The sequence below is a fragment of the Ciconia boyciana genome, chromosome 5 (genome assembly GCF_034638445.1).
Source record: "Ciconia boyciana chromosome 5, ASM3463844v1, whole genome shotgun sequence".
Classification (NCBI taxonomy): domain Eukaryota; kingdom Metazoa; phylum Chordata; class Aves; order Ciconiiformes; family Ciconiidae; genus Ciconia; species Ciconia boyciana.
In genome coordinates, this window is record NC_132938.1 from 14,566,975 (window position 1) to 14,579,205 (window position 12,231).

The following is a 12,231-nucleotide window of genomic DNA, read 5'->3' on the forward strand; positions in this document are numbered from 1 at the left end:
GATACTGGCTGCTTCATACTGTTTCCAAAATTTCAATTCATGGGGACTTTTTCCCATCTGACCTTCACAGCTGGTACTTAATCTCCCTTTCTGGATATTATTGTGAGCAACTAAATGTCAAAACCAAGTCTGTACCCTGGCTCCCTTCTCAGGTAGCAGGTACAATAATTGAACTAAGCAGTATGTCCGTGCCACTTGGGTTTAGCTTTTAAGAGCTGTGAAGCACAGCAGTGCACAACAAATTCAGCAGTACCTACCTAAATTCAAGTATCACAGGCAAAGAGCTCATTGCTTAATCCCCATGGCTGCATGACCCCATATAATAGTAAGATGATGGTGGAGAGAAGGGAGGAAAAGGCAAATGACCACATTCCTCTGGCTCTCTGCAGAATGGCTTTTTCAAATCATCCCAGACTGAACAGATTTCCCGTACGCCAACATGTACATTGTAAGCAGAAAGTATCTCAGTGGAAATTGTTTCAAAAATTGCATTCCTCCAGTGAGCTTCCAGTTAAGGCTTTAACAGGGAAAATTTGTAAGTTAATACCTACAGCACAGTGTATGACTTTGAGAAGCTTTATGCATGTACTTCAGAAAGCCTGAAATCCCAGTATCTGAGGTAAACAGCAGATGATCTTTGTTTGGACTATTATTTAATTTTTGCTAAATGAGGACAAATCATAATGACAATTAAAGCAAGTCCTGAAAGGTGGCTGAGACTGGCTGACTAACATTTAGCAGAGGAAAATGTACATGAGTTCAAACCTCATTGAATTTCTCAGAGTCTGAAGCCGAAGGGGTGAATGTGAGGGCAGAGAAAAGAAATACCAGACTGGAGTTAATGCCACCGACTCAGCATGCATCAGAGCTGATGGGAAATCTCAACACAGTAACATTTTGGATCAAATTCATATCTGGTTTGCCCTCAGAAGGTCAAACCCTATGAACAATTTAAAAAGCATCTCTCTGGATTCATTTGCACTATATACAAGAGCGTAAGCTCATATCCACGTGAACTTGGCATGACTTGGCAGTCTGCCACTTATCATCAGGGAGATTGTTAGAAACCTTATTGTACTGCTATAGATGGGTTCAGTGAGGCTGTGCATTTCAAAAGGGTAGGCTGTTTAATGGCCATGTAGGCATGTAAGTTTCAAATATATTTTCAAAGTGTAGATAGCTTCAGGTGAATGAATTATGCTCAGAACACTCATCTTGTTAATCAACGTCAGAGGGTTAAACGAAACACAGTCCTTGAAAATTGTCTGTGGGTATGCTGAGGACCAGCCTTAACACAGTCACACCAGGTACATCTTTAGTGGAGACTTTATGTGTCCTGGACATCACTACAGAGTAATAATGTTGCCAGTTCTGTTGTTCAGAAGTTAACATCAGGGTTCTAAATTTTGAATTTATGGGTGGGTTTTTTCATCCTGTTTGTGGTTTTAAGACCAGGATTAGTCCTTGGCTGCATTTTTCAGTTTTGCTGCTATTTTTAAAGTGAGAGCTGAGATTCTCATGTCGTCAAGGAAATAGTTTTATGGAAAACCTTGATGATCATAAAACAATATAATCATATATAAAGAGGCACATACAAATGCCAGCTTGAATTTGCCTTGCTCTCTCATAAGAGAAATGATTACTGAGTAATATTATCACTAACAGATGCAAAAATCCAGTCTAGAAAAACCCCCAAACCTAATAAACGTAATTAGTCCTGTTAAGGCTAAGAGTGAAATATTAGGTCTGTGGTTTCAATACGGAGAACAACGAGGAAGCAGTTCCAACACTAGAAGTAGGAGGCATTCAGTGCAATTAGCAGATAGCACCTTCAAAATGAACAAACAGGTAGGGAGTCTTCACATAATCTGTGTTTAAGCTAAGGAACACTTTGCCACAAGATGTTAAGGATGCTAAAAGTTCCCTCCACTCAAGGAAGCTCCAGAAAAGACCATGGAAAAGACCACTGAAAGTTATTAAATGCATGGAAACCATATCCAGCTCAGGAAATGCTTGAGGCTGGAGGTTGGGTGAGTATGTGGGGGAAGTACCACATAAACCTGCTTTGTTTTGTGTCCTGCTCTGTCATTCACTTTTTGGCAACTCTTGGAGGTACAAAACTCAATTAGATGGGTCTTTGATCCAGTATGGTTGCTCTTTTGCTCTGAAATTGAAAGCCTGTGTATCCATAACACTATCTATGGCAACAGAGAGGGGCAAAGGGAATGGAGCAGTGCCTTATAAGGAGAAATTAAAAAGGCTGAGGCTCTTCAGCTGAGACAGGAGAGTACTGAAGGAGTTTTTGAATGTCATGAAGATAGTGATTGTAAGCTATTATTCACCAAATCCTGCAATTCTGGAAGTAGAGGATGGTTTTTTGAAAGGAGAATGTTTCAAATCAGATGAAAGAAAACACTTTTCTTTCATGAAGGATGGTGAACTTCTATAACTTGTTGCCCTGGGAGGCTGTAGAAGCCAATAGCAGCAGCAGCTTCAAAGAGGCAGTAGACAAAGGTTCATCCAGATTCTAAAGGGGAATATACAGAGATACCCTAATATCCTAACACAAAAATTGTGGGTGATAGGCAGCTCTGAAGCATTTGATGACTAGAAATGGCAAAGGTCATGCTCTGTGAATAGTATCTCCTCTTGCTAGTGGCTGCGACAGAATACCAGCCAAGGTTTTGGGTCTGACCCAGCAGGGAGTTCTTCCTTGGTAAACCAAGCAGGGACCTTGCTGGGTCTTATGAAACGATGTCCTGAAAAACTTGCCTGAGAGGAAATCAAACCCTTGCCAATTTTCTGTAAACAGAGCGTAATAATGGTGTGGTCACGCTGCACAATGCAAAACCTGGATGCCAAAGTAGAGCCTCGTAATTTCTGCAGAATGACCAGAAGTGTTAATATCAATGGTGCTACCAAACAGCTGTAGAAATAATGTTATCATCTCTGAAAAAAAGGCAATGTAACTAATCTGTTTGCCACTGCTTGTTTTTCTGCATTTTAGGCTTTCCAAATCTCCTTAGACATCATAGCTAATAGATCATGGAAAGATTTAAAGACTTCTTTAATTTCTTTGATATTTCAGAAGAAAATACAACATGGACCAGACTTGCCTGCTTTCAGTTCTAAACACTATTATTTCAGTTATATTGTTCTAAACCATTAAAATGAAAGGAATAGTACAGGAAGCAGAATACTGTTATTAAGAGTACTCTATAATGCTTTTCTCTGTACAATACAATAATAATAGCTCTCCTGAGCCATCAGGTAGTCCCTTCACCTATCACTGGAATAATCCTGTTTCAGAGGCATGTTAGCAGAACAGAGCACTACTACTAAATTTAGAGATTAGTGTTAGTTGTAAGAGCAAGAGCTTTCTGGGAAAGCTGAGAGGGAAACATAACAAGAGAGCTTTATGGACAGCACTCAGTTCCTTAGAGAGGTCTGATTCAGTTTCAGAGAGTGAAACCTGAAAACATCCCTACTTTCTCTCCTCAGATGAGACTCCCCTATGGGATGGAGAATCTCTCCAGGAGACCAGGCAATCATCTTCTGGTAGGGGCTGAACACTATTTTAAGCAGCTGATTACCCCCTTCTCATGTAGCATTACACTTCTCGTGATCATCAAACATTTATTTACACTGACGCATCAGAACCTGTGCTCAGCAGTGTTGAGATGTGGCTTTGCTGAAAAGTATATGGGAAAATTCAGGCTTCCTCTGCCAGAATGATTTTGAATATGTTGTATACATTTTCAGGGGGGTTTTTGTTTGTAAATTAGATTGATCATTTTTATGGGTTAAGAAAAATCTCCTGTTTTCACTACTTCTGTATTCCTGAGGTATGTTCCCTCAGGAATACAGCCATACAGATAAATTGTAGTGAAACTAGTTTTAATGAGCAGAAATATCTATAGTCTACAATCTTGGTATATGTTATGAAAGTCAGTCAGTTTTAACTGCTTGAAGATGTAAGGCACTGTGAAGGGCATAAAACTTCACTTTGACTTTAGCCAAAATAGATTTCTTCGGTGAGGTCAAAGAAATATAACTCACTCAGACAAACTCTCAGTCCTAAATGTTGTGCATATGCAATTCCATAATACTTTGTGTAAGCACAGTTTGTTTAATGATCTGTAAGAAAGACCTAGGGGTAAAGTCAAGCATATAGGAAACTGTTGTGCCATCTTAGAGGCCACAGGCTAAAATAAAGTTCCTTCCTGTACACCTGGCTAGACTCACATTAGGTGAATTTGTTATGTTTCTTCTACAGCCTAGCATATTTATGGTGCACATCTTTAGCGCATTTTTCCATTAAGTGAAATCTGATGATTCTGTAAAAATGATGTTACTGTGTTGCAGCTTAATCAAAGCTTTTATGGACTTCAAGGATAACATTCATCTTGCAAAACATGCATCTATAAAGTGGATATCTATATCTTTACTCAAAACTTCTAGGTGTTAGTCACCAAAGAGAAACAGATACTGGTGTATAGTGCAGACATTCGAAATAGATCAGATGATCTAAACCATGTCTGTCTTTCAGTTATCTGTAAAGGAAGCCTGTGGTGATTAGCATGGTACAGACACCTGTCCTACTGATGTCACCTCATTAGTAAGTTGAAGTGTGTGGACCCTTAACCAGGTTGAGAGAATTACATCTCCCAACCACATAACAGGTCTGTGAACCAAGGATCCATGAGCTGATTAATTCCGCTGACCAAGGTCTATCTGCAAATCTGGAGAAACAGGGTTGTTTCACCACTTGTCTGCAGGTGTGCCAAGAGGGAGCAGTATTCTGGTGCTTTGCAGAAAAGGGGCTATCCATCCCAAAATTTCCAAGCTGGCTATAGATAACTTTGTTACTGCACAGCTTATAATCACCATAAAAACTTCATTTTGCAGCATATCACTCACTCTGGCGTAGCTTCTTTTCTGCAATACTTGAGGCCCCATAAGAAAGCTCTCACAAGAGGCTGATTTTGTGCAGTAATTGACCTTGATGAGGGGCAAGGAGAGATAAGGGCAGCCGTACTTCAAAGGCTGTCAATCAGAGATTTAACACACTCGTAGTCCTTTCATGTTGCCTTTGACATCTTTAATTCACCCAGGACTTAAAGACAAGAGATTTCTATTTCATGCTTATTTGCTGATATTACTGTCTAGGGAACATCAACACTTATGGGTCTGAAACATTAAATTCCTGAAGTTCTAGATGGTTTAAAATTCCAACATTATTTAGCTTTGTTGGTCTTGATATTCCCAGGGACAAACTCCAGCTGTTTGCAATGATACCTCTTTAATCAACTTTAACTTGAATACCCAGCAGCTCTGCAATGGGTTTTGAAAGATAATGGTAATTTTGGCATAATTTCAAGCTTATGTTTTCTCAAAGATTAACTGCTTTTAATCAATTTCTGAGGTGAACAAAGCACAAGACAGCTTTCCCACAGCAGCAAACACAGATCTCCTTTTTCCATTTAGTTTTCCTCCTGTATGTAATTCTGTTCTGATATAAGGTTAATGCCTTCTTTTACCTGTATTTTCTTTCTCATGTTCTTCCTATGAATAGTTGCAAAAAGATGAATGAAGTTTTAGCAAAATACTTCACAGACAGTGTATATGTGTAAAATTTAAGTTTAAAGAAATTAGCTTCTTTTTTTTCATACCACCCCTTTTTTGTTTGAGATCATGGAATTAGTACTGAAAGTTCAAAGCTGATTATGTTGTCTAGTCTTTTTTATGTCATTTGAGCCAGAACTACATGTACAGCCATAAAAATTTTGCAGACTTAGAGGCAAGTTTCCAAATTCCGTATCTAATTTTAGGGAAGTAATTTCAGATACCTACCTGTGAAACAATTTGCTATATGAAATTTCTTAGCCCTTCAGAAGTTCTAGAAGAGAAAATAAGGGCTTGCTCCTGTTCTACTGGTAGGTCCCTAAAAAGGGTTTATGGTGATTCACAGTAATCCTGCTAATAAAATATTAACTTCTTTTTATCAGCTGTCCCTGTTGTTCTCAATTCATATTAAAATTCTTCTTTTTCAGGTCTTGCAAGTGTCAGATCAGCATTTTTTTTTTGCAATAGGAGGTGAAACTACAAAATCCACAAGGTGGACAGGGACTTTGCAGAGAAAGTCCAGATTTAGGTAGGAATCCAACATCTGAGGCTGATTTACAAAGCATGTCATGAGCATGTCACTGAGATCTCAAGAATTAGAGATATCTGAGATAAAGCATTCAATATTCACTTACCATGTTCATCCAGTAGTATGTTGTCAGGTTTGATGTCCCTGTAAAGTAAGGAAAGGAATGCATTACAGTTCATACCCAAAGAAAACCTGCAACCTGTTTTCCCCATCTGGGTATGAGGGCCAAGTCACTTAAATCATACAAAACCAAGGAAAACCATGCCATACAGAAAGGCAAGTGATTTTTATCTACATCTTTTTACTGCCCTGAGAAAACATGCATACTAAAGAGACTCTCTAGGTTTCCATTTCATGTGGGTTTGTTTTCATATGGTTAGCACTGACGTGGATTTGGTTTTCAAGATTATGTACTTTATTGTTTATAGCAGCGGGAACAATGAGATGGAAAATTTGTATCTAGGAGGTGCCTGATTGCCTCAGGGACTCCACATTTGACAGACCCAAAAAATCATTTAATTGGAAACATCGGTGATCTACCCTTTCTGCCAGACCCTGCTAATTTGCCATGCTCACATACATGATCACTCACATATTGTAAAGTCCTGCTAGTTACCTTACACTAACTGGGTAAGCCTAGCAGCTCTCCTTTTAGCCCCCGAATCCCCACTTGGCTGTCTGTAACAGCAGGTAGCATACTGGGGAAAGGAGCGGGGATAAGGGAGGATGGAGACTATCATGTGCTGAAGCATCAGCTCAACTCTGCTGTTCTTAGCACAAGGGAAAAACATTGCCCTAGAGAGCTACGCTTTCAGGATCATTTTACGTTGACCTACGTTCATGCTGCTGTCAGGAGAGATGGAGACAGCTTTTACCCACCATTGTTGGGCATTCCCACCCTCTTTCTCGGCCCAGCGTCATTGCTCATGGTGCAGACCTGTTCTGGGGGAAACTCATCTCCTCCCTTTGCCAGCCTGGATCCGTCCCGGGTTTGGATCACCCTGCATCTTGGTGAGTGTGATGCGGCAGTGTGGTGTGGCACTGCCTTTTCACCGGCAACTTGCGCTTCATGCAATTTTGAAGCCATGTTCTTCGTGTGGCATTGCCAGAGTGGGAGATGCATCAGTCCACCTTAGGCAAAACATTTGCCCCTTGGGCTGAATTTTCCACTGCTCTCAAAAGAGAAGGCACTGTAAACTGTCAAAATAAGCTGTCAAATGACTCTGCAAATGAAATCCAAAGAACTTACACCTGTATAATTTTTTTTAGCTGAGGGATGACTTGATTATTCCAATTTAAACATTTCTCAGAAAATTCTATCCTGACTGAAATATGTATTGATACATAGATTTCACTAACAAGTTTTGTCCAGTGTGCCCATAAATGAAATAAGGAAAAAACTGAAATGTTGCAAAAGGAAAATGTATTACACCAGAACACATTTTTTTTTCTTTTTTCTTTTTTAAATTAGAGAATGACTTCTAAAGGAAACATCATACAGGAATAAGATAGCAGTAGCAATTATAATATGTATATTGCTTGCATGATATGAGCTCAGTCATCACCCAAACTAAACACTTTTATTGACAAAAGAAGGAAGTTTACAGCTTAATATTCTGAATTCCATGCTTTCTGGCCTTTCCTGAGAATCATATGAAATTATGAAGTACACTAGGATTATGTTTACAATTTGTGTAGCACCAGCTGGGGAAACGTAGGATAAATAAGAAATTACTTTGAATCATTCCCTGCACATTTGGAAATAATGTAGGATGTGTATGTGTCTGTGTAAGGAAAAGGATCTCACTATGAATTACCATCTGGAATGGAAATTTAAAATTATATCGATACTTCAGTGTGAAATACTGTATTCCTTCTGCACAGTTTACAGGCTATCTATAATTGCCTGGTTCAGCAGCAGTTCTATTTATATGTGTAATATAAGGGGAAATCTCTCCTACAGCCCATGTCATTCACAAACGTCCAAACTCTGACTTGTCTCTTTCCTCTCCCCTGTAGTCACTTGTATCATTTACCATATCAAAAACTCTCCTTCCCCTGGTTTCATATGGGTGAAGTTGTGAGTTACAGGCGAACTGTAGGATTAAATATCTTTGCTTATATTTTAAAACTTGCCTTTGGTTGAATTATCGTAGGAAATTCTATACATTTTTATATGTAATGTTATATCTAATCTCTCAATTGATGAGACAGTTTTTGGAAGAGCTACTGTTCAGCTGGTATCAAATATATTTGCTAGTAACAAAACGATCTCTTGTTTTTGATAACTGTTTTCTGATAAGAGTTGGAATTGTGATTTCATGTTGAATAGTCTGTGGCTGATCCACGACTTGAAAATACAGCAATGACTTTCAATGGAAATAAGCATGTCATAGTTTTGAACTAAATTTTTTAAACTTTGTCTTCACCAAGTTTAACAAGCACAAACTGACTTTGCATTTCTCACATGGGTAAAAAAATTGGGGTCACACCAAAGTACATTAGGGTCTTTCTTTGGCTTCCTAAGAGCAGTGATATATTCAACATCACTCCAAACTGTTTTCCCCACTTTAAGAAAATAAAAATTAACTGTATGTATCATCAAATATATTCTTCAGGCAGTTGCATCTGTTATGTTCAGAAAGTTGAGTGGTAAAATTAGATCTGTGCTTATCTTTCTGTGACTGATTCAGGCAGTGGCTGATACTTGATACAGAGACACACAGACCATAAAGCCTTTCCTACATAAGGGATCTTCCCCACCATGGGCTCTGCTGACTTTGCTCATTTTGCTCAGAGGCAGGACTGTAGCTGGGGTACAAGAGGGTGTATCGCCTTGCACAGAGCAGCCCAACCCCTCAGTCCCTGAGGCAACTTGACAGACTCATAACCATGCCTCAAATCTCAAAACAGGCTATTTTAAACTGCTTTTACAGCAATTAAATCCATGGGATAACTTAAGCCAGAAGGTGAACAAGTATCTTAAGTAAGATGCTGCTGTTTTGGGATGACATACCTGGAGACGCGCATGATGTATAGATTCACGTGGCAGGTGAGAAAGCAAAGTGCAAGGTCACCATGAAGAGTGCCTTCCAGCAGCACTCTGTTATGTGGTTATCCCCACTTTACAGCATGGCACTAAGAGTTCTCCTCTCCAGAGGCAGCTTCTTGAAAGCTCCATGGACTGCAGAGGAGCAAGGCCACTGCTCTGTCCTTGCACTGACCACTGCCTGCTGGGTACAGGGCAGGGAGGTTTCAACACAGTCAATGGAAAGACTTAGCAGGTCTAGGAGCATTGCAATTAAAGTTACTGGATATATTCAGAATGGAGGGCTTTCGGCATCTATTATACAAAAGACAGCTAGTTCCTTTAAATAAATACTCTAGTTAAATTCATTTAAATAGTAAAAACACTGTTTATGTAGGAAGGTGGATTTAAAAGATAAAAAACTCTTTAGTTAAGCAGTTTAAATTCAAACATGTTAAATAAGTGAAATTCTGTTTTGACTACACATCAATTTTTCAGAAAACATTTTTCCCCTTAGCAAGCGTGTTCAAACAACAGGGTGTGAAATTCAGCACCTTAGCTTCAGGGTTTTCCTGTTGTGCATATCCCCAGCTAAGAGAATGAACTGAAACACTCATTTCATAATCCAAATATCTTGAACCAGCTCATAAGAGAAATTGAAGGACTTTTGCAAGGAGCAAACTCACTCACAGGTTGGATTCAGAAGAGCCCTGGGCTTCCCTCTAACCATTCACCAAGCAATGACCAGCAGAGCTGTGGCAGTGTCCTTGACACTGATTTCATAAACACAACTTTCTCAGTCAGTACCAATGCTACTCCAACTCTTTTTATACACAGAAAAATCAGAGCAACATAGAAATGGGAGTAGAGAAACCTTTGCTCAGTGACAGGACCAGGCCTAAGTAATATAACAGCTGGCCCAAGAAACTCAGAGGTGCGGACAAATGAGAAAAACATTGGAAAAATCACAGTTTAATTGCCACTTGTTGATGCTGCCTGTGAAACCATTTCTAGCTTTCTTCAATTGCCTTAGCTACAGATGTCAAACTAAAGCTGCCTGAAGGATGAAAGTACAGTAAGAAGGTGCTGCATATAATTTCCAAGTAGGAAAGAATGATATCTTCTATAATATCTAGGCTGAGTGGGCATCCAATACTTGAAGATATTCCCTCTGCATGGAGGAAAATCATGAGCATGGCTTGACTCATGTTCACTGCATATGCCAGTCAGAGTCCCTTGAACTCACTGGAAAGCCTCACAATGATTATAAAGGACTCAGGTTCAATTATATGCAGTTTTAATTACCGCTTCCATCGATATTTCTTTCTGGTTTTACTAAGTGAGGTAGGAGCAGATTTCTAAATTAAGAAGCAGAGAGGTCATGCAGTCTTCATTCTTGGAGGTTTTCAAGACCTGACTGGATAAACCCCAAGCAACCTGGTCTGATCTTAAGGCTGACCCTGCTTTGGGCAGAACATTAGACTAGAGGCCTCTGGAGGTCCCTTCCAGACTGAATTAATCTGTGAGTCTATGAAAAATAAAGTATCCAAGTTCGAAGTCCATTGTTCTTATTCCCCCTCCTTTTGGCTACAAGGAAGTTCATGAAAGATTGAAGAGACCTGGGAGAGAACTGTATATGTGGAATTTAGTAAGTCTTTGGTATAGTCCATTGCAGTTGGAAGCTAGTCAGAGTTTCTACATGTTAAATTCTGTCATGGGGCTTGAATGCTTATGAAGAAAATAGTAGGAATAAATAGCCTATCTTCAGCACGAAAGGGGGTTAAAATTGAAATGCTCTGCAGTTCAGCACTGGAGAGGTGTAACACAATATTTATTAGCTATGTGAAGTGGTAAAAGAATGAAGATTATTTCACCTGCAGAGGATGCTGAGAAATCTTAGTAAGAGTGAGCAAAACTAGGTGATTATATTGCCAGTGCCAGATAAAATGAAGAATAGACACAAATTATACATGTACATCAGAAGGGGAGAATCTGAATTACTCATCGGGATTAATAACCATAAATAATCTTCCAGAGGTCACACTTTTGTGTTCATTATGTAGGTCAAGAGTCATAGAAAAGAAGATTGAAAAACATGTGATGATGTAATTTGGTCTAAAGCTTGAAATCCAGAACAATCTCCAAAAAAGTTTCACATGTACTGCTATGAATTAGCAACCAGAACATTGTTACTTTTGATCTCTATTGATGTTGACTGGACTTGAAACATCAATCTAGAAATGAAAGGTGTGTGGTTGGTGAAGTCAACCATGAATTGCCCAGTTTTCTCAAGAAAAAAATGTAATGGCTGGTTCATTGACTACCACTTCACATTGGTAACAACTAATTCTAAGTAGGTTACAGAAAAATACTGAAAAAAAGGTATTATGCTGTAATTTAAAACAAAGGTAGGTCCTTCGGGTTACCTGATTTCATAGGATCTGAAAGAAAACAGTCAAAAAATAAAAGATCTGGGGAAGGCTGAACACAAAAATTCCCTGAGAGTAAAGAACAAATAGATTAGGGTTGTTTAGTTAACAGAAGAGATCTGTAAGCTGTGATGTGAAAGGCATATCAAATAATAAATAGCACCTAGAAGGTCAATAGAACTTTTCTATTTGCTTTTGGAACATGAAAACAAGGTTCATATTTCAGAAAACTGAAGTGAACTAAACAAGCAGGTTTTTATTTATACAACCAAGAATTAAACTCAAGTTGATTACTACAAGACATAATTGCATAAAAATGCTTCAGAGGCTTAAACAAAGATTTAGCCATTGATGTGAATATAGAGTTCCTCCAGCTCAGATTAATCTGATTGACTTAGGAAAGCACTTCTACAGCAAGTACAGATGCTGTCTTCCTTTCACCTTTTTGAATCACATCAATAATAATGCCAAACACAAGATCTATGCTTTTCCTTAAACCTGTGAGAACTGAAAAACTAACACTGCCCATCTGTTTTATTCTGCTTTCATATTTTGCAGCACACATACAAACACCACAGGCTTGGTTTCTGCCATGTTGAAATTTGTGATTTTTTGCTTTT

General features: G+C 38.8%; 1 protein-coding gene across 1 annotated transcript in view; it reads right to left on the reverse strand.

Moving 5' to 3' along the window:
• STK32B (serine/threonine kinase 32B) overlaps positions 1-12,231 on the reverse strand; it is a 180,752-nt gene that overhangs the window by 51,052 nt on the left and 117,469 nt on the right. Inside the window, exon 5 of the mRNA XM_072861979.1 lies at positions 6,261-6,298. Coding sequence (XP_072718080.1) covers positions 6,261-6,298 — 38 coding nt within the window. The remainder of the gene's footprint in view (positions 1-6,260; positions 6,299-12,231) is intronic.